Source organism: Aotus nancymaae, unplaced genomic scaffold (genome assembly GCF_030222135.1).
Source record: "Aotus nancymaae isolate 86718 unplaced genomic scaffold, 86718_ANA_hifiasm-v0.15.2.pri h1tg000012l, whole genome shotgun sequence".
NCBI lineage: Eukaryota > Metazoa > Chordata > Mammalia > Primates > Aotidae > Aotus > Aotus nancymaae.
This window is the reverse complement of record NW_026988423.1, coordinates 35,735,829-35,763,212: the sequence shown is the minus strand read 5'-3', so window position 1 is coordinate 35,763,212 and position 27,384 is coordinate 35,735,829. Positions and strand designations below refer to the sequence as shown.

Below are 27,384 nucleotides of genomic sequence, written 5' to 3'. Positions count from 1 at the left end.
ACGTCTTTCTTTCTTTTTTTTTTTTTTGAGTCGGAATCTCCCTCTTGTTGTCCAGGCTGGAGTGCAATGGGAGGATCTTGGCTCACTGCAATCGCTGCCTGCCAGGTTCCAGGAATTCTCCTACCTCAGCCTCCAGAGTAGCAGAGAATACAGGCACCTGCCACCAGATCCAGCTAATTTTTGTATTTTTTGTAGAGACGAGGTTTTGCCACGTTGGCCAGGCTGGTCTCAAACTGCTGACCTCAAGTGATTCTCCCACCTCGACCTCCCAAAATGCTGGAATTTCAGGTGTGAGCCATTGCACCTGGCCAATCTCCATCTTTCTCCCTATGCTCTCTCGTTTGCTTTCTCTTTCTTCAAATACAAATCTTAAAATAATCCAATGAGCCAGAAAGAGCAGCATTCTTTTTCTTCCCTGCCAACTCATACACATTCCTATTAAAATGTAAATAAATAAGCCATTAAAACCCACTTCTACCTTTTAGACACTGATTCGGATCAGGCTATTTCCCCTCTATACCTAATACTTATAGGCAAAAGATAGGATGCCTGCTAAAAACAAGAACAACATGCCCAATTAAATCTGAATTGCAAAAAAAAAAAAAAAAAGAAAACCCAAATATCTTTTAGTATTATCATGTGCTCTGCATAATAAAAATCATTTGTTGATCAGGGCTTTAAATATATCTGGTATCCTGGATTTTTATTTGCTAAATCTGGCAGCCCCAGCCAAAGGGAATCTATACGTACTTACATAGATGAGTGAATGTACATATTTATACGGCTTATACACTAGTAAGCCTCCGGTGGCTTAGTGGATTTTTTCGAAGGTGAGAGTATCTGAGAGACACTGAGGCCCTTCCCAGGAGGCAGGGTCCATGCTGCTGCTTCCTCTTCTATGTGTCCAGCCCAGGGAGTGGCCCTTCCAGCAAAGGCTCTGGACATTCAGTCTTCATACTCCTTTAAGTCAATGGTTCTCAAAATTTAGGATAAATGTCCTGAAGGGCTTCTTGACACACAGATTGTTGGGGTCCGGCCCCATACTTTCTGATTTAGAGACTGCGCTTGGAGAGTCCTGGTCTAATGATGCTAGGTGTCACAGACTCCTTCCTATTTTCCCAGGGCAGATTAGAAACTGGGGTCCCCAGGAAGGCTAAGTAAAAAAATGATGGGTTGGAGTCAGTCTTAAACTTTTGTTATCCTTTTTGTTTTAAGGGGGGAGTGGGTTTCAGATTTATTTTTTAAAAAAATGTTTTTATTGATACACAATATTTGTACGTATTTATGGGGTACCTGTGATATTTTGCTACATGCATAGAATGTGTAACAATCAAATCAAGGTGCTAAGGGTATCCATCACCTCAAACATTAGTCCTATGTGGTAGAAATATTTCAAGTCCTCCAGCTATTTTGAAATACATGATACTTTGTTGTTAATTATAGGCACCCTATTCTGCTATTTTTTTTCAGCCTTTTAAATTCTTTTCCTGGTCTTATTTATTCCATCATCACTCAACATTAAGATGAGAATGTACAGTGTTCCATTGTGCTGATCCTGATTCTGCAGGAAGAACATTCCCGTTAGAGAGCAGCTCCTGCAAAGGCATGGAGCTGTGGAGGGGCATCAGTGTTCAGTGTTTCCTGGGGTGATGGAGCAGAGTGAAGAGGGGAGTGCTGGGGACAGAGCGAGCGAGAGAGAGAGAGAGAGAGAGAGAGAGAGAGAGAGAGAGAGAGGCGGGCCCAAGAGAGGGATGTAGATTACTTTGATAGGGAAGTCCAGTCACGAATACCTGTGCTGTCAGCAAGCTTCACACATGTTGGCTTTTAATTTTGCAATATGATTTGAATGCCAAAAGTTTTCACACAGTTACTTCAGTTAAATGTGAAAACTACATTCCAAGGAAGTTCATATATCCTATTTAAACGACAAGGAAAATAAGGACTTGGGAAAAAACTCAACTCCTAAAGTTAATGATACGCTGGGATGAGAAAGGATATTCTGATTGATGTGGAGATTAAGAAATGCATTTGATATGAATACGCTTTGTAATTTGTAAAGGTAAAAATATATCTTTTTAATTCCTTAAAAAGGCGATGCAAGAAAGGAGTAAATGATGAACTCTGGAGATGTTTGGGAGATGGTCCTAAATGGCAGGACCAGAATCAGAAAAAGGGATAAAGAAAGAAGACAGGGGTAGATTACATTTTTATTTAAGGTCCAGAGAAAAGACAGTGGCATGAGGGAAGAGTGATGAGTACTGCATAGGATTCTCTGGTTCACTCATCAGCTGTCTCTCCCATTACACAAGCAACTAGTTTAGTCCTTTTTGCTTTCTCAGAAAAACAAGGCTGCAGGTATGTGGACACACACATGGACTTGGACATGGGTATGTGCAAATACACACTATTTTCCCTGCATTATACTCAGGGAAAATGATAGCCAGCAAACACAAACTCTTTAACTTCCGGCCACCAAGCTTACACATTTACCTGTCTCCTTCCTGCGCCAGGGACAACTGATTATCTCTTTTGTTAATTTTCATTTGTTTATTCTAGTAAAATATGCATAACATAAAATTCACCCTTTTAATCATTTTTAAGTGTACAGTTAAGTGGCATTGACTATGTTTAGAGTATTGTGTAACTATTACCACCATCTATTTCCAGAACTTTCTCATCATCCCAAACAGAAACTCTTTGCCCATTAAATCACCCCATTTCCCTCCTCCTGCAAGCCCCTGATAGCCTCTCCGTGAACATGGCTGCCCTAGGCACTTGGTTTGATAGAGTCATACCTCACTGGTCCTTTTGTGCCTGGCTCATTTCACTTAGCCTAATGGTTTCAAGGTTCATCTATGCTGCAACACGTGTCAGAATTTCCTTCCCTTTTAAGGCTGAATAATACCCACTGAATGCATAGACCCCATTTTGTTTATTTATTTGGTGATAATGGACACTTGGGTTGTTTCCACCTTCACTATTGTGAATAATGCTGCTACGAACATTGATGTTTGGATACCTGCTTGAGGCCCTGCTTTCCATTCTCTTGGATATATACCCAGGAGTAGAATTGCTGAGTCATATGGTAATTCCATGTTTAGCTTATTTTTTTCCAATTCACTGACTGATTGTGTTTAATGTTGTTTTGTTTTATTTTGTTTTGTTTGGGCACTGAGTCTTGCTCTGTTGCTCAGGCTGGAGTGCAGTGGTGCAATCATAGCTCACTGCAGCCTTGAACTCTTGGGTTCAAGGCAATCTTCTTACTCAGCCTCCTGAGTAGATGGGACTACAGGTGTGCACCACCGCACCTGAATATTTAAAAAAAAAATTTTTTTGTAGGAATGGGGTTTTTCTATGTTGCCCAGGCTGGTCATGAACTCTTGGGCTTAAGCAATCCTCCAGCCTCAGCCTCCCAAAGTGCTAGGTTTACAGGCATGAACCACTGACACAGCCCTTTTAGCTTTTTGAGAAAGCCCCAACTATTTCCACTGTGGTTGCATCACTTTACATTCCCACCAGCAATGCACAAGGGTTTCAGTTTCTCCACATCCTCACCGATATTTATTTTCCTTCTTTTTTTCATCAGAGATACCCTAATGGGTGTGAAGTTGTACCTCATTGTGGTTTTCATTTGTGGTTCCCTAATGACTAGTGATACTGAAACATCATGGTTTTATGGTGGCAATGCCTTAACCATACGTGTGCCCTGTGGACCTGAGGACCTCTTCCATCCTTACCAAGGGAATACTGATTTTTCCTCCTTTCGTGTGACACACCAATGGTTTCTTAATGTCCACCCCTCTTTCCATGATGATAGGCCCCTGAATTTGTCTGAGCATGTGATCATCCACAGGGGATTGTGAGTTTCCTACACTCTCTTGTACTTAGGTGTGGTGATGTGACTGAGTCCTGGCCAAGAGGAGGTGAGCAAGGATGCCATGTGATGGCCTCCAGGAGCATCTGCATGGGGCAATGTCCAGGTACCTCCTGTCTCTTCTTCATCTCTCCCTCATTCCACTCTGGCACACAGATGCTGCTGCTTTAGACCATGGAGGCAAGGCCATGTGCAACAGGTCCAGATGGCAGGAAGGCCGGGGTCCTTGAGTTTAGGGAAAACCTCTCCAGCCACAAACAGACAAAGTAGAGTATTTCCATAACCAGAGGGATACAGATTATGTTATTTAAGTCACTCTAATTGCATCATTTTTGTCATTTGCAGCTGAATCTAATCATAATGCATATTCTCAAACACTTTTCTCCTTCCTCACTTTTAAGAGTAATGGAAGCAGTCTTTCTTCTTCTTTTCAAGATTCCTTTCCCTACCCATGCTCAGGATTCACCACTCCTCCCACCTGTTTGTATTTCCTGAGGGCCTCACCTGGCCAGCTATCCCCACATCCTCCTTCCTGCTTCTCCTTCCCTGGCCCATTCTCATCTCTCCCTCTCACTCTCTTTTTCCTTTTTAAAAAAAAACAAAAAAAAACCCAGAAAACCTTTGAAATAAATACACACATTTTCTGACTCCACTTCTTCATACCATTTGTATCCCCACCCCATTGCTCTGCCCCACAAAACTGTTATCCCCAAGGACGTGGAAGAGATTATTACAACTAAGCATAATCTCCCTTGATCCTTTAGAAGTATTTGACACTGTATTTGACACTACCGATATTCTTGCCTTCCTCAAATTTACATCCTTTGGCCTTGATGGTCTCATGCTATCCTGATTTTTCTCCTATGTGTTTGGCCACTTCTTGTCAATCCGCTTTCCCAGATCCCTTCTCCTCCCAGCCTTTAAGGACTAGTGCTTGCCCTCAATTCTTTTTCATGTACTCCCTGGGCAATTAATCATATCTGTGTTGAAGACTGTCCTTTTTCATACCCAGGTATCTCTCCAGAGTTTTAGATCCATCTAGTTAACTTCTCATTGGAAAGCTACTGTTAAATCCATCATGATCCAAATTGCATTGATTACTACCTCTCTAAAACCCACCTCTAAGTCATTCACCCAGAAAACAGAAGTCCTGTTACACTTTCTTTATCACTTATCATCTTCCCCATCCATCTCCAAGTGTTAACCCTTCTACCTCCACAACTTCTGAATACCCCATGTCTATCCTTCTCTGCAATTGTCACTCTGGTGACCTCATGCCTAATGGTTGCAGCGTCCCTTAGGAGGCTCCCTTTCCTCTAGTCTTGCCCAATTTCAACTCATCTCCCATATTGTAACCAGAGTGACAAATTACCATTTTCAACTAACTCAAATCATGTTGTTTGACTATTACAAGTGCAGATGTGACCATATTACTATCAGGAATACAACCCTTCAATGCACCCTCTTCCCTCAGTGTAAAATCTTCAATAAGAACCGTTCCAGCCCTGACTCTGCCTACCTCTCTACGTGTACCTCTTGCCTTTGCACCTACATTCCTCCTCCCCTCACCCCACACAAACACATGCAATCTAGCCAAATTTGATTTCAGAAGCCTGAATTCCTACCATGTTCTCTTGCCTGTAGACATGAGCATATGCAGTTTCTTCTATCTGTAACACTAATCTCTCCTCTCACCTGGTTAAATCTATTCACCTTTATCTCTCAGTTTTAACTGATCTTCCTTCCAGAGAACTTTTCTGACCTGAAAAGTCTCCCAAATTCTGCCATAGCAAACTGACCAGCTTTTATCCCAGTACTTACCACGTGGTAGTCACTTGTCTATTTAACTGAGTGCCGGAACTATGCCTGCCTTGTTGTTGTTTACGCCTAATACCTATAGGGTCTGAACAAATAATTCTGGAATGGATGAAATATAAATGAAAGTAAGCACTAGGCCATGCTTTTGGATCGATTATGTTGCTCTTTTATCATGGAATGATGTGGAGATGACATGTCTGTATCATTGGGAGATAACACGAAGCTGATGAAGACATCTCCTCAGGATCCAAAAATAATCTCAGTGGATTTAAATAATGGGCACGGGGCAATAAAGTTTTAAGTGTTTAAAAGGAACACTTAGGGAAGATCACCTGTGCCCCACAAAACCTGGGCAAGGTCTTGTGGAATCAGTTATTTTGTGAGAGGAATAAATATGGCCTCAACATGAGTCAGTGATATGGCATGTCTAAAAAAAAGAATGAAACTAACACAATAATTGAAGGAAACTATATAACTATAAAGTCCAAAACCTGCCAAGTAGCAGTTCACTTTCTACTTTGCCAATCAGATTACAGCTGGCAGAGTCTGCTCTAGCAACACCTTTTCAGTTGATCATTATCAAACTGGTCATGTTCCAAAGATAATGATCAGGATGATTAGTGCTCCAGAAACTGTGCCATGCAATGATCACAAGACAGAACTAAGAATGCCAAGATAAGATAAGTAGGGTCTATGATAGTCATCTATTAGAAAGTGGATCATACACTATTACTTCTATCCTGAAAGCTCTAAAAGGGAAAACTTAGGGAGAGACAAATTTTTGCTTCACATAGATTCATTAGAATTGTATTCAGCTGCAAGGAAAAAGAAAACTAATTAAATGGAGATTTTTTTTTCACAAGTGATGATAACTTTAGAACTATGCATTCTAGAGCTGGTACAGCTGCCATGTCATCTCAAACCTGAGTTCACCTTATTAGTTTGAGATATACGAAATTACCTATACTCAATTATTTTTTATTTTTATTTTTTGGGGGATGGAGTTTCACTCTTGTCACCCAGGCTGGAGTGGCATGACACGATCTCAGCTCACTGCAATCTCTGCCTCCTGGGTTCAAGTGATCCTCTTGTCTCAGCCCTGCAAGTAGCTGGGATTACAGGCGCCTGCCACCACACCCCAGCTAATTTTTGTATTTGTAGTAGAGACGGGGTGTCACCATGTTGGCCAGACTGGTCTTGAACTTCTGATCTCAGGTGATCCACCCATCTTGGCCTCCCAAAGTGCTGGGATTACAGGCGTGAGTCACCATGCCCAGCCCAATTGTTTTTTATTTACCCAAACAGCAAGTCCATGTGGTTTGACCCACAAGTGTCCTTCTCTGTCATTCTTGATATGTGTTCTTTGTCCTCCTATTTGTAAGTGGGATCCTGCACCTGCAGGAAGGATCCCAGTCTCCCAGTCAAGAACAGACAATACTAAAGACCCAAAAGCACAGGCCATCTGAGTGCAATCTTCCAAACCGTATCCAGTTGTCTTATGCTTGTATCCAATTGGCCTGAAACACAGTGTATGACCATACCCTGTTATAACGGAATCTGGAAATTGAGTATTTTAAGTGAGCATATTGCTACTATGAAAAAATTTAGAGTACTGTTTCGAAAGAGAAAGGATATAATTGATATTGAGGAGGTATCAAAAATGCCTGCTAAAGTTGTTAAGTGCTGTCTTACAGAGTTTATCAGCTATGAAAAAGAGTGTTAACATCAGTTATCCTTACTTGTACCTCCACAATAGTATCATCTGTTGTTTTTTTGAAATAGAGATGAACTTGTCCTGTTCTGACCTATGCTGGGAGAATTTTTGAGAGTCAGACCCAGGCATCTGCTTTACAACTGTCTCCAGAGGTGATTCTGATAGGCAGCCAGAACTGGGAGCCGCAAGTCAGGTAGTGAGTGTCTGGTCACTAGAAATCTCTGGAATTCTTGAGCAGGAATTAATCAACACAATTCAGATAGTATTGTTGCCTTGGGGAGGAGACTGGGCAAGTGAAATGCCACGGTGTCTCACAGCTCTAGGAGTCCATGAAAAAGCTTTTGGATTTAATTTATTAAATGATTTGACCTTGGACAAGGAGTTAGCAGTATGAGAAAATAATGGAAAAATGACAATATGGCATTTAGATCCTTTTATTAGGAAGTTTTCTTGGAAAGGAGGAGGAAACGTAGAACAATTAGTTAATTCATATTTGTCTTCAGAAATAGCGAAATAGTTTATCCAACTATAAATGTTCATATATCACCAACTGCATTGAGAAAAAAGCTGTTGGTTAATCTATTCCATGTCTGGGCTGAGTTTCCTCTTGACTGTTCAGGAAGACAGCCAAGTACCCTAGTGGACAACTTTGTGGAAAAGAGACTAGATTTGGAAAAACAGCTAAAACACAGTGAATCACTTCACTTTTTCCAACTAGATAAATTCTTCCAGTCATTTTCCTCTTTTCTTAGGCTCAGGCTTCCCTGTGCCCATTCTTCCCTCTGATGCCAGCACCTCACCTAGAGGTAGAATGTTGATTCCTCCCTCTTCCACTACTGATCTGAGCAATTCACCATTAGAGTGACTTTTCCACTCTTGGGTCAGTTTAGCCTGAAATACTGGGCTCCACAAATAGTACTACCTAGGTACCCATAACATCTAGTTTATTGTTGATTACAGCCAGGAGGGATTACTAATATATGGGAAAAAAGATTTAAAGTCTAAAAACAAGGACTTGTCAGAAAGAAACGATGAGTTGAATCTAAGAAAATGACTTTATAATAGAAAGGGTAAGTTCTGAGCTCAGGATCTTGCATACCTAGTGAAACAACTCAGGTAAATGATAAGGAAGGGTTGAGTGAACAATAGCTCACCTTAAGTTGACAGAGTTGTAGAGCAACTGCAATACCCAGTGGGATCTCAGGTCTCCCTCCCTTTCCTTCATCCATAAACACTGAGTGTCACATTTGTCCCAGGGCCTGTACTAAGTGTACTAGGTATATAAAGATAAATAAGACAGTCCCAATCCTTCTGGAGTCCACCGCCTGGTAAGGGGAGATAGACATGTATATAGGTCACCCACACTAACATGTTGTGGATATGAAGAGTAAAATTAAGAAAAAGTGAAAGGCGATCATAAGAGATGGAGTAAGAAGACTCAAAGGGGTGCTGAAACTTGAATTTAGTTTGACATTATCGAAAGCACTTTCTACGTAGACAGGGGCAGAGTAGGGCCTGAGCATAAGCGGAAGGAATAGCAGGCACATGTGCTTTATAGAGGGAGCAACAGGAAACCCCGAAGAGGCCATGGAGCAGGGAATACGGCATTTTAGGAGAGAGAGGCAAATTGAGTACAGACCCTTAGGATTTCACAAGACTCGCCAAAGAGCTGAGCCTTCACTCTCCTTGGATTTGGAATCAGGAGACGCTATAATATGCTGGGCTTTAATATGCTGGGCCACAAAAACATGCTGGGAGAAGACTGGAAGAAGGATGCAGAGGAAGCAGAACAGCTCTAGAGAAGAACAATCAGCACTCTGTTAATGGATAGTTATAAAGAAAATAGGAGGCAAACCTTGGAATATTTAACCTAGTAAAGAGGAGATTCAGGGGAGAAGGGGAGGAAATCATGGTTTCAAATATTTGAAAACAGTCATGTTGTAGAAAAATTAGACCAGTCCTGTGGGTAGTAGAATTAGGTAATATTTATTGAGAGCTTACTATGTACCAGGCAGTATTCAAACACTTTATTTGCATTAACCTATTTAATCCGTATAATAACCTTACAAGGTAAGTCCTACAATTATCTCTATCTTATTAAAGAGGAGCTGGGTTGCACAGAGGTTGATTCAGTTGCCACAGGTCTCAAACTACAAAGAAGCAGAGCCAGGGTTTGGCTCAAGGCAATCTGGCCCTGGGGCTACTGTATTATAATCACTCTCCAGACACAGGACATGGGGCTGGAGTCTATAAGAAGGTGGAGTCTTCTTCTCCTACCTCTTCTCCTTCCTCTTCTTTCCATCCTCCTGTCTTCTTGAAATCTGACAGTCAGATGCAATGGACTTCTGGAAGGATGCAAGTTTCCTATTATTGGAGATAGAGGCTGGAGGACCACTGCAGCTGCATTGTTGAAGGGTCAGAACTCAAAGAGAGGAATTGAAATAAAGTATCTTGAAAGTCCCTCTGAGTCTGAGCTGGTTGTGATTCAGGGGTTGTCTGGCACAGCGGTATGAACACTCTGGGGAGCCAGGTGGGTGTGTGGGTTACCCAGAGACTAAACTTGGCATAAATCTGCCAGTAGCTCGTTTCTCATGTGCCTTTTAAATCTGCTGACTCCATCAGAAAACAAACAAGTTTTCACTCCTGCACACACCGCAGGAGCTGACCCGGCTGTGTGAGTGGAGCCACCATCACTTCTGCCTAACACATGAAACTGCAAAATTGTCACTGAGGTTCTGAGCATGAGTCTTTATTGACCATGAGAAGGTGGGAGCAGTGGAGGCAACACAGCTGCATAACTCATTCCTGGGTAGGGGCAGGGAGGCTAGGTAGAAAAGAAATGTGTAATTTTCACACCTAAGGATGGAGCTTCTTCTAAGGCTCACCATTGCTTAGCACTTTCCAATCCAGCTCAAACACATTACTTTTTGAGCCTCAATCAAATGTCTCCTGAATCTCTCTTATAGGAAGGCTTAGGAATTGACCAATTCAGTCATTATCAGTCCTATTCCCCCAACCCATGACTAGTTAATCCTTTCCTTCCGTTCAAAGGATGCCTTATAGGTAAACAAATACATGCATATATGAGTACACAACATCATATATATGAGACAGCATGTAGTGTTTGCGCACACACACCACTTACATGTTCTGACTCTGTTCATTCGTCTGTGGTGCTGTTTATATTCTTAGCTTCCTGCAGGCAGATGCTGGTGCTGAGTATTTTCTTTTAGCACCACTACCTATCAATAACTATACTCAAAAAGACTATTTGCAGTATTGCCAAATGTTGAACTTGGAATGAAACTTGAAAATCTTTTAGTCCAAGTGTTTTATTTTAGAGTGAGAAAACTGAAGCCCATATAGGAGATGTGTCTTGCCCAAGGTCTTCGAACATGTTCAGATGGTTTTAAAGGTATACTTTTCAACCTGACTCCAGATTAGGCCTTCTTAGAGAGCTCTTGAAACTACCAGTATAGGGCCCCATTCAAAGAGATTCTGACTTAATTGGTCTGTGATAGGGTCCAGACATTGGTATTTTTATAAAAGCTCCCCGGGCAACTCTATGGTACGGCAAGTTTGCAATCCATTGGTTTAGAGACTGAGAGTATTGCAAATAAAAGCAGACTGCACCTACCCACTGAGGGTCATTCAGACTTCTGAGATCAAGTCAGGAGATGTATAATTTCTCTAAGCTACTGGAACCTGGAAGAATCATGGGTTCATGAGAAAGGTAATTACTGTTCTTGTTCATGAGAAAAGCTGGGAATGATCACCGCCACCATGATGGAAATGCAGATGGCAGCAGCCCTCCTAAAGCATTCAGGGTGCAGCTATAGTACACAGCATGAGCATCAGAGCAGCTTTGTTACCTCTGTGCACATAGTGCTGCAAACACAATCCATGTATTAAAAGAAGATGGGTGTGTAGGAGAACAACTATATGCAATGCAACTTCCAAAACACTGTATCCCACCAGAAGAAAATAAATAAATTTCTTTGGTTAATGATGCATTTGTATTATTTCAGGAACTGCAAATTAAGGTGTGATGGGTGAGTAGCAAATTAAAGGAGTTCTCATAGAGGAGGCTTTCTTAGCTCTATCCTGAATTCTGAATCCCTCCCAGAGTTAGATGAAAAGCTGTCTGAGGCAAATTCTTCTCCCGCCTTATCTGGTGTTCTCCCTTTATCTTCTTGGTCCTCTAGTTCTCTGTGCAGAAGTCAGGGCATAAAGGAGGTGGAGAGGTCAGAGAGGTGACAGTGCTGTTGAGCATCAACCAGTAATTCAAACACACAAGACAAGGGCCACAGAGCCAGTGAACTCGCAGCAGCGGTCCCCATCCTATATACACCGAAGACGTATCAGACATCTATGAGCTCCTTTTCTACAAGAGGTTGTGTGGAGTAGCAAAGGCAGCATCTCTGTGTTATAAGAACCCACGGCCAGGATGTGCACCTCCTCTCCCCAAGCCCCTGTCTCAAAACAAGGATTGAGGGTCAGTTACTTTCCTGCCATCCCGTCATCCTTTGCACAGAAGGCCAGAGGCTGTGCCATGGAGTCTCCACCCTGGCTACTGATATCGCTGTTGTTTCTTTCCATTTGTCACAAAGGGTGCCAAGCCAGGCCAAATCTGAGAGATGCAACAAGGTCTTTATCTTATCTGTTACTTGCTTTTCATCACTGTTGTACCTCCAGTACCTAAAACAATGCACCGAACGTAGTAGGCACTCAATAAACACTTGCATGTGATTGACTCAGTGGACAAATAAACAACCAGATGGATTTTGTGTTGGGGTGAGAGTTTGGTGACACTTCCAAGATGAGCAAAGGAAGCACCACTAGAGAGCAAATTTGAATGAGTAAGTAAAGCCAAAACCAGCAGTCTTTTGATCAGTCTTTTATTACCGAAAAGGGCAATACTCTCACAGAAGCTAAAAAAAAATCAAATTTAGTAACCTAAGATGTCCTTAGTAACAGAGCTGAAGAATGTGTTTTCCAATATTTGATTTCTTAGCTTGACAGTCTCTCTTGAAATACTCCCTTCTCCGCAATGAAAATGTGAATCTTTGTTGGTTTGTTTTGCAGTTTGCAAATGACTTACAGAGCTCTTCTGGCAGGGTTTCTGTTTTTCTACTTGCAAATAAACAAAAGGCCATTTCTCTAATACGACTTAAGTAGGGGAGATTCTGTGATCTCCTGTCATGATTTTAGAAGCAGGAGAAAAGGAGAAGAGAAAAGGAAGGGCAAGTAGAAAGAAAAAAATGAAAACCCGAAACAGACAGAGTAGAGAAGCTGAGAAAAAAAGGAGGAAACAGGCAAAGATAAATTTGATATGGAAAATTAGAGTGTGAGAGATGCCAAATAATGGAAGACTCTCTAATTAATAGGATCGCAGAGAACCTTTTGGGGAGGGCTGAACTCACCCATGGTCCATCGGCCTCCCTCCCCGCTTCCATCACGTCAGCTGGGCTCCTTGTGAACTGTGAAGACAGGCTCTCCCCTCCTTCTCCTAGGCAAGCCTGCATGAAGCAGAGCAACCCCTGCCAGCTTGACCTAGATCTGTCAACTGATCAATTACTTTTCCCATAGAGGAGAAGGAAAAACCAAAGGAAGAAAGAAAAAAGAAAGAGAAAAAGAGAAAGTGGAAAACAGAAAAGCAGGGGGATTGGGCACAAGGATAGAGGGAGGGAAAGCAGGGAGAAAGAATGGGAAGGAAAGCAGGGAGAAAGAATGGGAAGGAAAACAGATGCACTCCTGTATCTTTTCAGTTTAAGCCGTGGTAGCAAGAGCAGGCTTAATCCAGAAGGTTGCATAAATAAAAGACATACATATATACATACATACATACATACATGAAAGAAAAAATAAAGCTCTGAGAAGTTATTGACCAAAATCATAGTCAAAGGGAAGGCTAGAGCTCTATTTTCCACCCTTTGCCAATCCAGATCACAGCAGTTTTTTCTGAAACTCCTGCCTCCATCTCCATCCTTCCTAGTGCTCCCCCTCTCCACCATTCATACTGCAGTCCCGCACTGACACATCCTTTTGCAAATGGATGGGAGGAATGCTCCCTGCAAGTGTCTTCTAAAGCCCCTCTGCCCTTTCCCAGTGCACTCTCTGGTAAGATGAAGCATCCTACCCCAGTGGCAAAGAGATGCTTCCAGAAACACTAGGATGGTGCCCTTTGACCCTTCCAACCTGTATGCCATCGACTTCTTTATTACTGCATGCTTTCATTTTTTTAATGTTTAATTGGTTTTATTGAATTTCAAATGACTTTAGACATAAAGTAAACATGTAACAAGACAATAGAGCAGAAAGGAAGTAAACTGCATAAATACAATCTCAGCATGGAGTTCCACTTAGCACCACATGTTTGGAGTGTTACAAGCATTAATGAGTCCTTACAACACCCAGGGGAGTCGCTCCCCGGCCTGGCAGGCAGGTGGGGAGACAGGCCGGTGGAGGGAGACATTTTTCCCTACAGAAAACATAGAGAAATTTGAGCTTAGATGTACACGTTCCCCCATGGAGCTATATTGGAACTGGCTTAAAACCTGGAGACCATGCATACTGGCTGTTTGAAGCATTTGTAGGATCTCTGCTACAGCAAGATAGAGAGCAATGTGGGTTTTGTTTGTTTCTGTTTTTTTTTTTTATATATATCTTTAGCATTCTAATTTGTGGGCAGAAGCAGATCATGAGCTTGAATCCAAAATACTTGGAAAAAAGCCAAATCCCAGACCTGTTCATCCTACCCAAAGTGTGCCTCTACTATGATTGAATGGCAAGAGCATTGCAATTCTTTCTAGCATGTGTTTCTTGCACACGTCAGAATCACGTGTCCTATACTGATTCAGAAATTCTGCCACCTCTTGGGATACTGAGAGAGCTCACTTCATCCCAACGGACAAGTTTTGGCTAAAATCAACAGCAGGTTGCTTGGCCCATCATGAAAAGGAGCCAGTATCAGCATGGCAGACAGCATGCAGGCAGAAGGCAATCTAGACTATAGCACCTCAGGCAGGGAACCAAGAGGGACACCTGAAGACATTATTTAGGATCCCTGACTGAAAACCAGCACTATAGAAGGAGCTTACTAAGAAAGAACAGAAGTCAGGGACTATACATTGCAGCTGATAAGAAGGGACTTGGGGGCTTATATCTGGCTTTAAGGGAATCAAAAAAAGGGAAGAATCAGGACCAGGACCAGGACCAGGACCAGGCTCCGGGTCTGGTAACTAAAGGTGCAATTTCAAGAATGATCTTCATATAGCAAGACCTGCTGGCCACGGCAGGCACTCTCCAGGCACCCTTGAGAGAATGCTCAGAGGGCCATCCCCGCTGGGGGGTGTCCTCCTAATAAAAAGGGTGGAGGTGAGCTACATTTGTGCCACTGTGCACGTGGCGCCTGTAACTTGCCCTAAGTTGGCAGCTCCAAGCCTGGCAGGCAGGTTCCACTCAATGAGGCTCCCTGACCCCTCCTCTCACTGACATGCTTCCAAGCGCCTACAAGGCCTATGTCAGGTCCAAGGTCTCATCATCCCAGGCTAATGTTTCCACTTTGCCAGTAAATATTGTTATAGTCTTGTCTGCCACCCATGCATCTCAGAAGCATTGCCCAGCTCAGACTGCTGCTGGCACAGTACAACCACATGTGTACTGTGCATGGCAGGAACCTGGCCGGCTTGCCCAGCCAAACGGCGCCCACTGCCCACCTCCTGGGTGCTGTGCCAAGGGGAGTGTGAACTTCGCTGAGGCACCTTTTCCTTCTCCTCTGCCCTGTCTGTGTCTCAAGCTAGCAGCTAAGTGGATGTGGGACGTGAGGAGAGGTGAGGAAATGAGAAAGGTTAAGAGAGGAGCCTAGCCAAGCAAATCGGAAGGTGTTAAAAGAAACAATAATCCTTCGAAGGAGAAATGGTCGGTTTTCTAGAAAGAGGAAGCTGCAGCACAACCAGCCATTCCTTTCAGAGCCTCTCAGTGGCAGAAGGTGGGCGGTGGGTGTGCTGCAAAGGACAGCGCCTGATCCAGCTCCGTAGCGTCTGCTCCCAGGGAAGAGATGCCTCTACTTAATCAACCCTGGTGTATCTTAGGGCCAGAGCCCCAGGGAGCTAATCGCCCCTCCTGCCAGCGTCACTAATCAGTGCTGATTCCCTCAGAAATCCCCCTCCTTACCTAAGCTGGATCTTGGTTGCTGGTTGGATTGGGGGGAGGAGCAGGTCAGGGAGGGGTTCCTAACCTACCACTAGCACCAGACACCTTTTCAAGAGGCAGAAGACACAGGAAGTAGCAGCTCTAGGAAGAACCAGCTTAAAACAAAAACAGAGGGGAAGAAAAAAATCGCCTTGGAATGTGTACTGCATTCTAACTAGTCCCACTGGGTCAATGCAATAGGGGTGGATTATTGCAGGCAAGACCTGGGCTGCCTCAGTAATTCTGCAAGTTTGATAAGAGATAGCTGGCAGACTTCAGCTTCTTTCCTCTGAAAGAGAAACCAGACATCACCTTTGCCACATCTGACTGGCATGCAATATGGGGGTCTTGGGGGTCGTTCTGCAAAGATTAAAATTGGGCAGCCTTGTGCTATTACGACACACTGAAGCCTATTCAGGGCTGACTGGATGAGGGTAGCACAAATAAGACCATTATTCTTTTTTGGGAAATTCAGGATTTGGTAGGATGTGATAACGTCTGAGATAGTCCTGATGCCATCACCCCTACCCCAGGATAGGAACAAGACCACAAAATCAGATTGCACCTTGGATAAATTTGCACCATCACTTTGCTACTCATCTACTCAGAGACGATTCAAAGTATGAGCAAATATTATGCTTCCCTGCATTTATTCTGATGAAAAAAAAAATCACGTATGCTAATTTATATGTAAATTCAGTATGGCCCTGGGACTCCTGGCATGCAGCCAGCAGGCTGTTGATGGTGAAAGTTTGGTCATTGTCTTCAGTTTGATGTTACAGACAGAAAAGACACGGACCTCAGGACAGCTGGAAATTGCTGAGGGCTTGAAATCTTCCCTCTCCCTACCTCTGACCCCACCCCTTGACTGCTTAGTTTTCATTTTTGCTGTCAGCCCCCAGAGAAGCTACTCTCCTGAAGGTGCCCGATCCTGAACTCAGCTTCCCTACTTCATTCTTGTGCACCCAGAACAAGCAGGGGTGCACACACACGCGCACACACACACACACACGCTGATACTGCTCCATATTATATAAGAGGAGTCAATCAAGGATGCTTCCAAGTTGACTCCCTTCACTCATACACCCACCAAAGCCCCTAGGGGAGAGGAGGGAGATCCTGAGGCCCATGCCCCTCAGGTTGGGTGCAGCAGGTGACCTCATGGACATCCCTGCAAGATTCACCACCGTGGACTTCCTTGTCATTTAACATAGATCCCTTCTGTTCCCCCTTGTCTTCTTCCTTAAGCCCCACTCAGGGGTGTACACATTTGATCTTTCCAGCCTGGTCTCTCTGCTCACCTTACGTGAATTCACACTGCAGCCACCGCAACCTATGTGAAGAGGACAGCAGCAACCCCGAAAGCCTAACCTCAAAGAAGGGTCAGCAAGACAACAGCTCAGGACTCAGCTCAGATCAGGAGAACTCCATATTGCAGGGGGAGAAGAGAGCCAGCGGGTGGGACTCCCCATCATTTTTCACTGGGTCAGAGGGAACTTTCCTCTGGGAATACAACTGCATAGGACTGAGCCTCACCTCCCAAGAGAGGGCTCCTTCTCCAAAGCCCTGCTGGGCCACTCAGGGAAAGTTTCTCAGCTTGTCTCGATCCTCACAGTTTAGGTATGTTTCATATGAAACAGACAAACTAGTTACCCCAAAGGACAGGGCAGGTTGGGAGCAAGCAGATTAGTAGATAATTCTGCTGCTGGAACTAACGAATGTGAGAGCTGGGATGGGGGGGCGCGGTGCAGCAAATGGACTCAAGGTGGAGGCCGATTCCAAACGCACAGAACACAGCACTGGAAGCATCAAAGCAGGCGCTCAACCGCAGCCCCCAGGGCTCCGAGCTCAGCCGATAAACAAACAGAAAATTAGCATTCGACTCTTATTGCCTCTCTCCCTTCAACTTTGAAAAGCCTTTTAGAATTTTAGAGCCCAGGCTCCCCTCCCTTTCATCTGATTGTTATCTATACCACCCCCGCCCCACCTCAGCCACAAACACACTCCCAAACACCCGAACACGTTCAAAACTAACACAGTTGTCCCCCACTGCTGCAAATTGACTCATCTCCTGAAGCTGGATCGCTGACCAGAACCTCACAGGAAGCACCTGACTCTTTCTAGCCTGCATTTTCCCCTTTGCTCCTTTTAAAAGCTTTGCAAGTTCACTGGCCGATATTTAAAGTTTCCTCTTGTAATTTCTTTCCAGACGCATCAGCAACACATTAGCCACCCCGTTGCCCTCCGAATCTGTCATTTCCCCCTGCTCACATGTGTGCTCTGTTGTGTATGTGTGCAAGAATGTGCATGAAGCCAGGGAGCCTAGCACACAACCACAGACCTAACAGGAGCACCAAACACGTTTCACTTATGCATATACATTCCCCCATTCCGGTAGCAGCCAGAATCAAATCAATATTCTCACAGCCTAGTCAGGAGAACGAAGCCCCAGCCATGCTGTCTAAACGCTCTCTCCTCCACCTGCAAACAGCGCAGCACAGCCGACTCCGGGAGTCTGCGAATCTTATAAAGCACACTGTACAATTCCTGGGTCTACCGTAGGCAAATCAATGCAAGCTCTTACCTTGGAAGAGACACAGAGCAGCCAGCCCCGTGAAGATTGCCCAAGAGATAGAATTGTGCGTTTTTGGCTGGATGGTTTTCATGATTTTTTTTCTTCTTCTTTTTCTTCTTTTTTGTCAGGTTCAGTTTTTTTCTTTCTTTCTTTCCTGATAGATTGTGTTGCTCTCAAGCTTGTGCAAGGAGATTTAAATCCACTGTTTTGCTGAAGGACACAACAAGAAAGCCGAGGGTGTGAGAGAGTATGACTTCTCCGTAATTATCTCCACTCATACTCTGGCACTGAGACACATTGTACAATCTGGCCCTGGACAGCCCTCCTACAAGCTGCAATCATTGGTTCTAATCCAAGGATTGACAGAGCTACAACACACGCGCGCGGGCACACACACACACGCACACACACTCTCAGGAATCATTTACTGGGCAAATCAGGCTAGCTGATTAAAGAGACAGGAGCCTGGAGAGATAGAATGATAAATGCCGATTTGCCCCTTCTATATTACTTTCATTTTTTAAACTCACAGTCTCTGAGCCCCGAGTATCAGAAAATCCCTTTCCCCCTGGCATTCCCTGGCCTCCTGAACTCAGATTCCCTTTGCACTGGAAAAATCCCATAGCCAGCCATGGCTTATGGGAAATTTTAAAGGAACATTTTCATGCTCAGTGAAACTTGCAAAGATGAGTCAAATTTCATTTGTTGGTACCTATTTTCCCTCCAATGGAAATATCATTCAGCGACAGATTTTTTTCTCTCTCTTTCATCAACCCTTCTACTTAGTTGCTTTGAAAATAGTAAATAACTTTCTATTTTCTCCTCCTGTCACTCCAGTTTCAGAACATCTATGTTACTCCTATTTTTCATTCACTTTTTAAAAATCAATTTCCTGAAGTCATCCATGTGTATATGATACCATGAAAAGGTATATGAAGTACCTGGTATTTGAGAAGAAGGTCTGCAGTCTGAAGATGGAGAACCTTCTTCAAAGGAAAGCAAAGTATGAGTTTGTTCCACATGACTTGGTCAATCCGCATCCACTAAAGCAATAATATAAGCGTCTGTGATTTAAACTGCAGCAAGAAAGATTCAGGTTAGACATGCTGAGGGGCATTCTGAGTGTAAACTTGGTATAGTTCCTCAGAGTTGGAGACATTAATCTCCTTGGTGATGGGAAAGAATAAAAACCAAACATAAATAATCTAATGGATAGAAATGATTTCTTAAGAGATCTAATTCTAGGGCCTGGAAGTTTATTCTAATTTTTGGCTTCCTCTTATGAGAAGCAAGTTAGAGGATATGAACAAAAATTCTAGAAAATGTAGCTCCTGGCTGGGCATAGCAGTTCACGCCTTTAATCTCAGAACGTTGGGAGACTGAGGAAGGCCAATAATAGCCTGAGCTCAGCAGTTGGAGACCAGCCTGGGAAACACGGCGAAACCCTATCTCTACTAAAAAATCCAAAAAATATCCAGGCGTGGTGGTGCACATCTGTGGTCCCAGCTACTTGGGTGACTGAGACAGGAGAACTGCTTGAGCCTGGGAGGCAGAGGTTGCAGTGAGCTAAGATTGCACTGCTACCATCGGCCTGGGTGGCAGAGCCAGACCCTGTCTCAAAAAAGAAAAAAAAAGAAGAAAAAAGAAAATGCAACTTCTCACAGAACCTTCCTTACCCAATTCTGACACATTCATACCCCCACTATGCCTTGACACATATTTTAAAAATATTCTTCTGGAACTCCAGCGCTAATTATTATACTTCCTTCTAACCCCCATATAAATGTTAGTGTATGTATTTTCAAACTGCATAGAACAAAAGTACTCATTGCCTGTTTGTATTTCAGCGTACAAAGGTGAACACATCACTGCCGTTTTGCACATGTCTAAGAGGCACAATTTACCATGCCTTTTTTTTAAATTTTTTTGACAGACTCTTGCTCTTTCACCCAGGCTGGAGTGCAATCAGAGGTGCAATGGTGCAATCATAGGTCATGACAACCTTGAACTACTGGCCTCAAGTAACCCTCCTACCTTACCCACCATGCCAAACTTTTTTTTTAATTTTTGGTAGAGGTGAAGTCTCATTATGTTGCTCAGGCTGGTTTCAAACTCTGCCTCAAGCCGTCCTTCCAGCCTTGGCCGCCCAGAAGTTTACCTCCTGTTGTGTATGAATAGGAACAATACTCTCTGGAAGCCTGTGATCTTGTGACCTTGAGAGGAAGGGGCCCTGGGACCTCAAGACCTGGGGACCTCAAGCTCCTACTCACAACTCTGCACCACCAAGGGACCTCAGGCAGGTCATTTTACCTCTGTGAACCTTGGCTTCTTGTCTGTAAAATTATAGAACTGGATAATTTATTATACCCCTTCCCATTTTACAGGTGTTTTATGTTAACTGGTATTTTTTTTTTCTTCTTGCCATTAAGTTCTAATTCACATGTCTATCAAAATGTCCTTGATATTGTGAATTCCCAATGGACAAGAATTTTATCTGTAGATGAGCCTTTTTGTGCGGCGCTCAGCGTAGTGACATGTGTAATTAAATGCTTTGGAACAACTGTGACGGCAGGTGATAACAGTGCAGTGCAGAAGGAAGGTGGCTTCCTTTCACCACCATTTCATTTCTCTCCAGAACGATGATAAAGATCATGGGCCACTGGTAAGTCTTTAGGGCCAATCCAGAGAGGTAGACACTAACATTTGTAAATGTCCTCACCCTGAACTATACTAAATCTGTACAGTTACCAATGATTATTAGGCTACCATGTGTGTAAAATGAATAAGAAATTAATCATCAGAGTTGATATTTATTGATCACTTGCAACATGCTAGACATGATACTCAGTGTTTTGCACGCATTTTTCTTGTTAAATCCTGACAACCTATGAAGTGGTGATATATCATCCCCATTTTCTAGACGAGGACATTGAGGTTCAGAAAAACCTTGTCCACAGCCACACAACAGTTAAAGAATGGAATCAGGATTTAAACCTAACCATTTTCATCTCAGCTCAACTTCAAAAATAATATCCTGTGCTAAATACTTTGAGAGACTCAAATAGATGTCAAGCATCCTAACTTAGAACCTTTTTTCTGTTTTCAATGGCATATGAGATTACACATTAATAAATATTACAAAACAATACATATGTTGATACAAAACTAAAGGAAGACTCATATACTGCTTTCAATCTTACTTGAGTTTCAAATGGTTGGTACATATAATTAATTTTATTAGACAGAATATGATAGGTGGTCGTTTTCTATAATAGTTTGTGAAGTTCTGTGGAGATGGTGGGAGTCATGAATACTTTGATACTGACTCTGACCCTAGATTTGAGGCAGAGGGAAGGATATTGCTGGACGAGGATATCATGAATTAAAAACTAGTTAGAAATACACTAGGTAGATTTGAGATTCTAGTGGCTTGTCTGACATCCCCCATCCTACATGTCTGTAGAGCAATAAAAGCTTGAAAATGTTTTTGAAAAAATGTATCTGATCCTTGGCAGTTACTTCCTGCACACAGGTAAGGTAACCATGTCTGGTACCTGGCAGGCACAGACACTGGGAGTCACTGACATGGCTTGTTAAGAGCACAGACTTAGGCGTGCTTTGCTTGGGGTCCAAATCTCAGCTCTTTCCCCTAGGGGCTGCGGGATTAGGTTGAGTCATTTCGACTCCACATCTGAAACAGAATCAGGATAGCAATTATACCTCCATCCCAACCATAGCCAGACATCCTAACCATCAACTGATTTTCATTAATTTTACTGTTTTAACCAAATCGAGATGGATACCGTCTACCATGTGTCATTGAAAGAAGCTATCTGTGCTGGGAACTAAGACTCCTGGACAGAGCAGTTTCAGCATTATGCTTTGTGCATTCATTGAGGCAAAATATATCCTCAGAGATTGCCGAACCAGAAGTCTAATTTGGGTTCTGAACATTGCTAAATGCTAAACTATCTTGAGAGCTATAGCTTTTTCAATGCTTGAATTTACCACATGAAGTAAAATTTCCCAATGGCCTTCAGATTTCACAAAAGCACACCATTAACCTCCTTCTAGAGAAGGCATCTTTTTCCCTCCTTTGTGATTGGGTTTAACACAGCGTCACCAATACAGGCCTCCTGGATAGACTGCTGCTCATTGTTGTAATTACAAATCGAAAAGCTGATCCTAGGCTACACACAGAAGGGCTTCATTCAACCAGGCCCATCTCTTGCCTAATGGAACAGGTCTCATCAATGCAGTCAGCAACCTTCCTTTCCATTTTCCATTCTAGTCTCAGGATCTGTCAGGCTTAGGATTGAGAATCTCTATTGTTGCAACTGCCCCAAAGAGTGCATAGTTTGGTCCTTCTGCTTTGAGGTGGCTTAGGACTATGGTTAGAAATTTCTGCCAGTAGAAGTGAGGCTATGACTAAAGAACCTCTGACTTGGGGAAGATATGATTGGGGGAAACTATGATTGGAGGAGGACATTTTGAAATTGCATTTCCCTCCTCAGCAATCAGAGCTCCTTCCTCCAAGTTAGAAGGCTCAAGTACTTCTCATCAGGTGTCTGGAGGACTCACTTTGCCTCTTACATTAGCCAGATTTATGTTATGCACCATTTACTTCCCAGTTCACGGGCCCACTTTTTTTTTTTTTTTTTTTTTGCAGAGGAGGATGAATGGCGTAAGACAAAATTAATGTCCGGAAAAGGACCTTAAATTCTAGACAGAATAATAATCTTTCACCACCCACACTCCTTGGAGTTAGAAGAACTTTACCATAGACATGATTTTTCTGTTTGGAGATAAGAAACAAGGAAGGGGCATAAATTTTTTTAAAAAAAAATAAGGAAGGGGAAACAGATGAGGTCTTTAACTTCTTTGGAGAGGGCAGCTAGGATTGCATTTCATAAACCTTTTATCATCGGGCAGCTTAGGAATCTGCACTGTGTGCAATGAGCTAGTACAAATAGGGATTGATTCTCTGTAAACTGCCCCCATGCACACCTGTCACCTTACCCAATGAGAGACAATAAGTCCAGTAAGCTCACTGTGGGACCTGGCTGTCCTGCTGTCCAAATCCCAGCTGAACCCTGACAGCAGACCTAGGAAAGGGGATGCATAATCACTCACACATGGTGGGCCAGGCTTGAAGGACTGGCAGACAGAATGCCACCGTGAGGAGGAGGAGGAGGTGGGTGTGTGTGTGCCTGTGAGCAAGGGAGGAAGGGGTGTGGAGGCAGTGTTTTTTATTTCTCTCAGCTATTATGGAAAGATCTGCGGGAGCTTAAATCTAAAGAGCAGTGCTGAAATAATGTTCAGGACTTAACAAAAGCCGCCGCTTTGCTGCCATCCACCTGCTGTGGCCTGCCTCTGCTGAGGCTCTGTGCGGTTGGTGATCTTACATGCCCAGATGCTTGGAGGAGCCTGCCCCAGGGGAAGAGGAAGGCAGCCTGCCCTTGCACATCTGGGGCTGAGTAGGGTTCAGCTTTGACTTGCAATGCCACTTCAGGGAGGGCGAAAACCATGGCAGGAAGAAGGCAGCTTTCTACTTTAAAGGGACTCTCCCCAGAAAGGGACAGTTGCAGCCATCTTGGATGGGGCTCTGAGCATGGTCACTTTCGATGGGAATGCAATGGGTCCAGGCACAGGTAATGTCTGAATTATGTGAGTCTATTTTGAGAATTTGACTTAGAGCAGCAGATTTCCTGATTTATTGGTAAGTTGCCTAAGCTGATATTAAAATGAAAGTGTAATTGTTAGCAGCTCACAAATTAAGGACACAGGGATGTAAGCCCAAAGCCCTACAAAAGGAGAGTTTTCAGTGTTTTCTAATGAAATTATAGGCATAGTCATCTGGCCTTGATTTGTGTTTATCATCTTCATCTCAAAAAGAAGAATTACCATGGAGCAGTATAACAGAAGGAATTTAAGATTTAAAATCAGAAGAACTGGATTTGAGTCTAATTCCATTGATCAATTTCAATCCTGTGATGCTCAATGTTCTCATGTCATCTCATCTCTCCTCATCCTTAAAGTGGAAATAATAATATCTACTGCGCAGGGTTGTTGTAGATTCATTAACATGAAGGTTATAAATGTCCCAGTACGGTGGTCAGCATGCAGGCACATTGGCTCCTGGTCTTTATGATTAGCTTGCTTGAAAAGACAAACCAGCGTGCTGGATAATATTCAACAAGAACTTCACAGCGCGAGTGGCTGCCTTCAGGATGCTTATTGCCAAAGGCTTTTACCTGGATCTGTAGCAGACAGTGTGGCAGTTGCACCTGGATGCCCAGAACACTGGGAACCAGTTGGATGTGGTTGGAGTGGGCACTGCTCTACTCTTGGAACAGGAGTGGGCACAGGTCCCTGGGCTGGTCAATCACTTTCTTTCCTGAGAAATTTCTAGATGCTTTGGGGACAGAGGGACTGCAGCTAGAAGGCATCTTTCCTCACACATGGAGAACTCTGCAAGGAAATGGAGCCAACCAAAAGGAAAATAGGAGCAAGAGGAGAGGCCATCATTGAAAGGAGGAGATGTCACGCCTGGAACCAGACACCCACTTCCAAATTCCTGATCTTTTATTTGCTTAAGTTAGTTTGAGCTGAGCTTCTGTCTCTCACACCTGAGAAGATCTGGACTAAAGGCCCATATGGAGGCCCATGAGTAGAAATGTCCTTGCTTTCCTGCTCTTCCCACATGACTTTCCTTGATAAAATGAAAATGTCTACATATTATGTGATGCTATGGGAGAGAATGCCTTAGGCAGAGATGTAGGCATCTGAAGCCATTTACTTAAAAAAATAAAACCAAGAAGCCAGTGTTGACATCAAATTGGAATTAAAATAAGGTAATTGATGAAATCACAATGGACCAAATCCCTCTTCTTCTAAAGGTTGGGGGTCTGGAAGCGGGAGCAAGAAAAAATTTAATGAACCTCTTCTGTGTGAGCATTCTGCATGTCATTTTATTTAACCTTAACAGTGTTTCTAGAAGATAAATACTATTATTCTTAATTTTCAAATAAAGAGGTTAAATAACTTGTCCACAGTTGTACAGGTAATAACTGGCCAGGCCTTTTGAACACCCAAGAACCTGCTCTTTCTCTTAATGTATATTTGGCTATACTTTAAGTGAAACTGAGATGCAAAAGGAAAAGATCATGGCAGTCTGGGAAGGTCAGAACATTGGTCTTGATCAGTTTGGAAGGAAAGAAAGTGGAAACTTACTTAAACTGAAGGGAATGGCCTGGCAAAGGCTGGAGGTGAGCATAAAGCTCTGTAGAAATCAGCATGATCCAACATGGATGAATTTGAGGCTGTGGTTCGAGAGTACTGAGAGTTCATAGAGTTTGGGCCTAAACTAGAGAGTTTTGAATATTTATACAGTTTGAACTGAATTTGAGAAGATCACTGCTATTGATTCTGAGAAAGTAAAAGCAATAAAATTGGATATTTCTGAAGCTTTATACCGTGGAATGCATGTTGAATTAAGTCATTCCCCTAGAGAAGCCTCTCTTGGCCTTCTGGATGTGGACAACTTCCCATCTTGTGCTAATCTGTAGTCTAGTTTGGCAGACTGTGGGACAGTGGTTTAGCCCCCTCCCCTCCCCATACATCACACATATGAGTAATTCTGGTGCACGTGGGTCCTAGAAACCTCTTCTTTGCAGTCTGCTGCCCACCAGCTAGTTGGATGGTAGGAGTAGAGCTCAGACTTCAAGTAATGTGGGGAGATTTGGGGGGTACCTGGAGCAGACCCACTTTCCTACACTGGAGCTGATAACAGCTTATTTGACAGTTCAGTGTCACTTTACTGCTTCTGGCCATTTCTACCCATGGACGTATCTATTTTGAAGACTTTAAAATAGGGAGGAACAGGATGGTCTGGGGAAAGATTTATATTTTTTTAATGATTTGGCTTCATGCTATCTTAATACTATCTAAAAACATGTTGAACTCCACCAGTTGAATTTGGAGGAAGACTCTGAAATATAGTTCAGGAACCCTTCTATGAGTGTCTCATGATGTCGTTTTACACTGAGAAGTGGGTCCAGAAAAGGGCAATTGTGTGCTTAGGTTCATACAACAGAACTGGGAATAGAATAAACTCATTTGGTTCTTGTCCAGTGTTATTTATTGTATTCCAGAATGTGTATGGATGCCTTCGAAGTTTGATTGGATGACCTCTTGTGAAGAATCCTCTGACCAAGAAATTCACTCTGTCTTGTTTACCCAAAATTGTACTCTTTGCAACTGCAAGCTCTAAGTCTTAAAAATGCAACCATGCCTTTTATAAATGTGAACAAATTGGGGCTGGGCGCAGTGGCTCACACCTGTAATCCTAGCACTTTGGGAGGCTGAGGCAGGCAGATTACGAGGTCAAGAGATTGAGACCATCCTGGACAACATGGTGAAACCCCATCTCTACTAAAAAACAAAAAGAATTGCTGGGCATGGTGGCGTGCACTTGTAATCCCAGCTACTCCAGAGGCTGAGGCAGGGGAATCACTTGGATCTGGGAGGCAGAGATTGCAGTGAGATGAGATGGCACCACTGCACACTCTAGCCTTGTGACAGAGCAAGACTCTGTCTCAAAAAAAAAAAAAAAAAAAAAAAGACAAATTAAGCTGCTGTCTATCACTGAAAGCATGGGGTGAAAGGGTTTCAGCTTCCTTAGAAAGCATAGGTTATAAAAGAAGGAATGCTGGTGAGACCAGAAGATCCCTGGGACCCTGGACAGGGTATTGGGCACATGGAGTATCAGAAAAGGTGAAGTGAGGGTGAGAATGGAAACCTGAGAGACTGGGTTTGACAACAGTAACCACAGACGTGGCCCTCTTTGTGATTCTGACTGTTGTTTTTCCAGAGGAGAAATAGAGCTGGCAGCAGGAGGGCGTGGGGGTAATGCTTTTATCATACACCCCACTTGTCCATGCACTGCCCCCACCAAAAGCTACGCTGACGTCTTTCACAGGGATGGGAGGAGATAAGAGCCCTGGAGGAGAGGATCAGTGGAGTCTCTGTGGGAGGTGACTAGCCCAGGCAGCAAGGGCTGTTCATCATAGACATTTGACTGATTCTAACCCACAGTAGAATATAGACAAGACACATAAAGGCTTAAAATCAAATCATGTGTCATGCTGAAGAATAATGGTACTTTCTGCTAGAGATATGTATATATTTTTAATTTCTGAGTGAATTAAG

The 27,384-nt window shown here is 43.2% G+C and overlaps 1 protein-coding gene and 1 pseudogene across 6 annotated transcripts in view; both read right to left on the bottom strand.

Moving 5' to 3' along the window:
- The window catches only part of NTM (neurotrimin), a 970,307-nt gene extending 951,713 nt beyond the window's left edge, over nt 1-18,594 (bottom strand). For 2 of the 6 annotated variants that reach the window (XM_021672581.2, XM_012449173.2), the window contains exon 1: nt 18,184-18,592. Coding sequence is in view for 3 of the 6 variants with exons in the window: in XM_012449173.2 (XP_012304596.1) it covers nt 18,184-18,265 (82 nt within the window). In the remaining 3 variants the exon portion in view is untranslated. Of the gene's footprint in view, nt 1-18,183 lie in introns of all 6 variants that reach the window. The other 4 variants (XM_012449177.2, XM_012449176.2, XM_012449179.2 and 1 more) reach the window with 4 other exon arrangements.
- LOC135274691 (U6atac minor spliceosomal RNA) lies at nt 3,660-3,774 on the bottom strand (annotated as a pseudogene).
- Nucleotides 18,595-27,384: the final 8,790 nt, after the last annotated feature.